Raw genomic sequence first — 1,023 nt, forward strand, 5'->3', positions numbered from 1 at the left:
GATATTATTTCTATGTATTGGTTATTGCTAACTTGAAAAAACGAGTCAGTGTGCAATATCTTTCTAGACCAAGATTTCCTTGAATACATCGCGACGATGAGACTGAATGTTGACAAGATGAAAACTGTTCTATTAAGGTTATTTTATGCTCGCATAGGTTAATTGTGACTGGATCTACTCTATGTGATCAAAAATATCCGAACACCAGTCAAAATGTGTGTTGTGCATAGTAGGCCACTCTGTGGTGCCATCTACAGTGAGGTGAGGCAAGCAAGGGACCACTACAGGCAGCATAGTTCAGGAGACAGCAGAATGGGTCCGTTGAAGGAACTTACAGACTTCGAACGTGGTGAAGTGATTGGGTGCCACAGGAGTAACAAGTCAGTGCGCTTGATATCCACCCTCCTAAACATCCCGAAGTCCGCTGTGGCCGATGTGATAGTAAAGTGGAAACGTAATGGGACGTGTACAACCGCAAAACGTTCTGGCCGAGCGCCCATGTTGACAGACAGAAACCGCCGAGTATTGAATAGGGTAGTACAAGAGAACCGGCAATCAGCGATCGCCACCATCACACAGGAATTCCAAACCAGGGCAGGATGTAATCCTAGTAGCATGACTGTGCGACGTGAGGTATGACGACTCGGTTACCATTCACGAGTGGCTGCCCATAAGCCCCACATCACCCAATGAAACGCGAAGCGCCGCCTCGCATGGTGTAAGGAGAGGCGACACTGGTCATTAGAACAGTGGAAATCAATGATGTGGAGTGACGAATCGCGTTATACTATGTGGCAATCTGATGGTTGTGTGTGAGTGTGGCAAATGCATCATGAACGACATTTATCATCCTGTGTTGTGCCGACAGTGAAATTCGGTGGAGGTGGGTTGAGAGTATGGGCATGTTTTTCCTGGAAGGGGCTTGGTCCCCTCGTTGCTTTGCATGGTACTGTCACGGCACATCATTACGTTGACATTTTACAAACGTTCATGCTGCCTACCATCGAAGGACAGTTCGTGGAT

At 47.1% G+C, this 1,023-nt stretch overlaps 1 protein-coding gene across 1 annotated transcript; it reads left to right on the forward strand.

Annotated features, from left to right (window-relative positions):
• The first annotated feature begins 213 nt into the window (after positions 1-213).
• LOC145998653 (uncharacterized) lies at positions 214-639 on the forward strand. Its single transcript, XM_083135118.1, has one exon. The coding sequence runs from the start codon at positions 214-216 to the stop codon at positions 637-639; it is 426 nt and encodes a 141-aa protein (XP_082991244.1).
• Positions 640-1,023: the final 384 nt, after the last annotated feature.

Source organism: Lepisma saccharinum, chromosome 14 (assembly GCF_977018435.1).
Source record: "Lepisma saccharinum chromosome 14, izLepSacc3.1, whole genome shotgun sequence".
NCBI classification, from domain to species: domain Eukaryota; kingdom Metazoa; phylum Arthropoda; class Insecta; order Zygentoma; family Lepismatidae; genus Lepisma; species Lepisma saccharinum.

Excerpts from the sequence above, each read along its gene's own strand:
- LOC145998653 (XM_083135118.1), top strand. The coding sequence starts at position 214 with ATGTGTGTTGTGCATAGTAGGCCACTCTGTGGTGCCATCTACAGTGAG.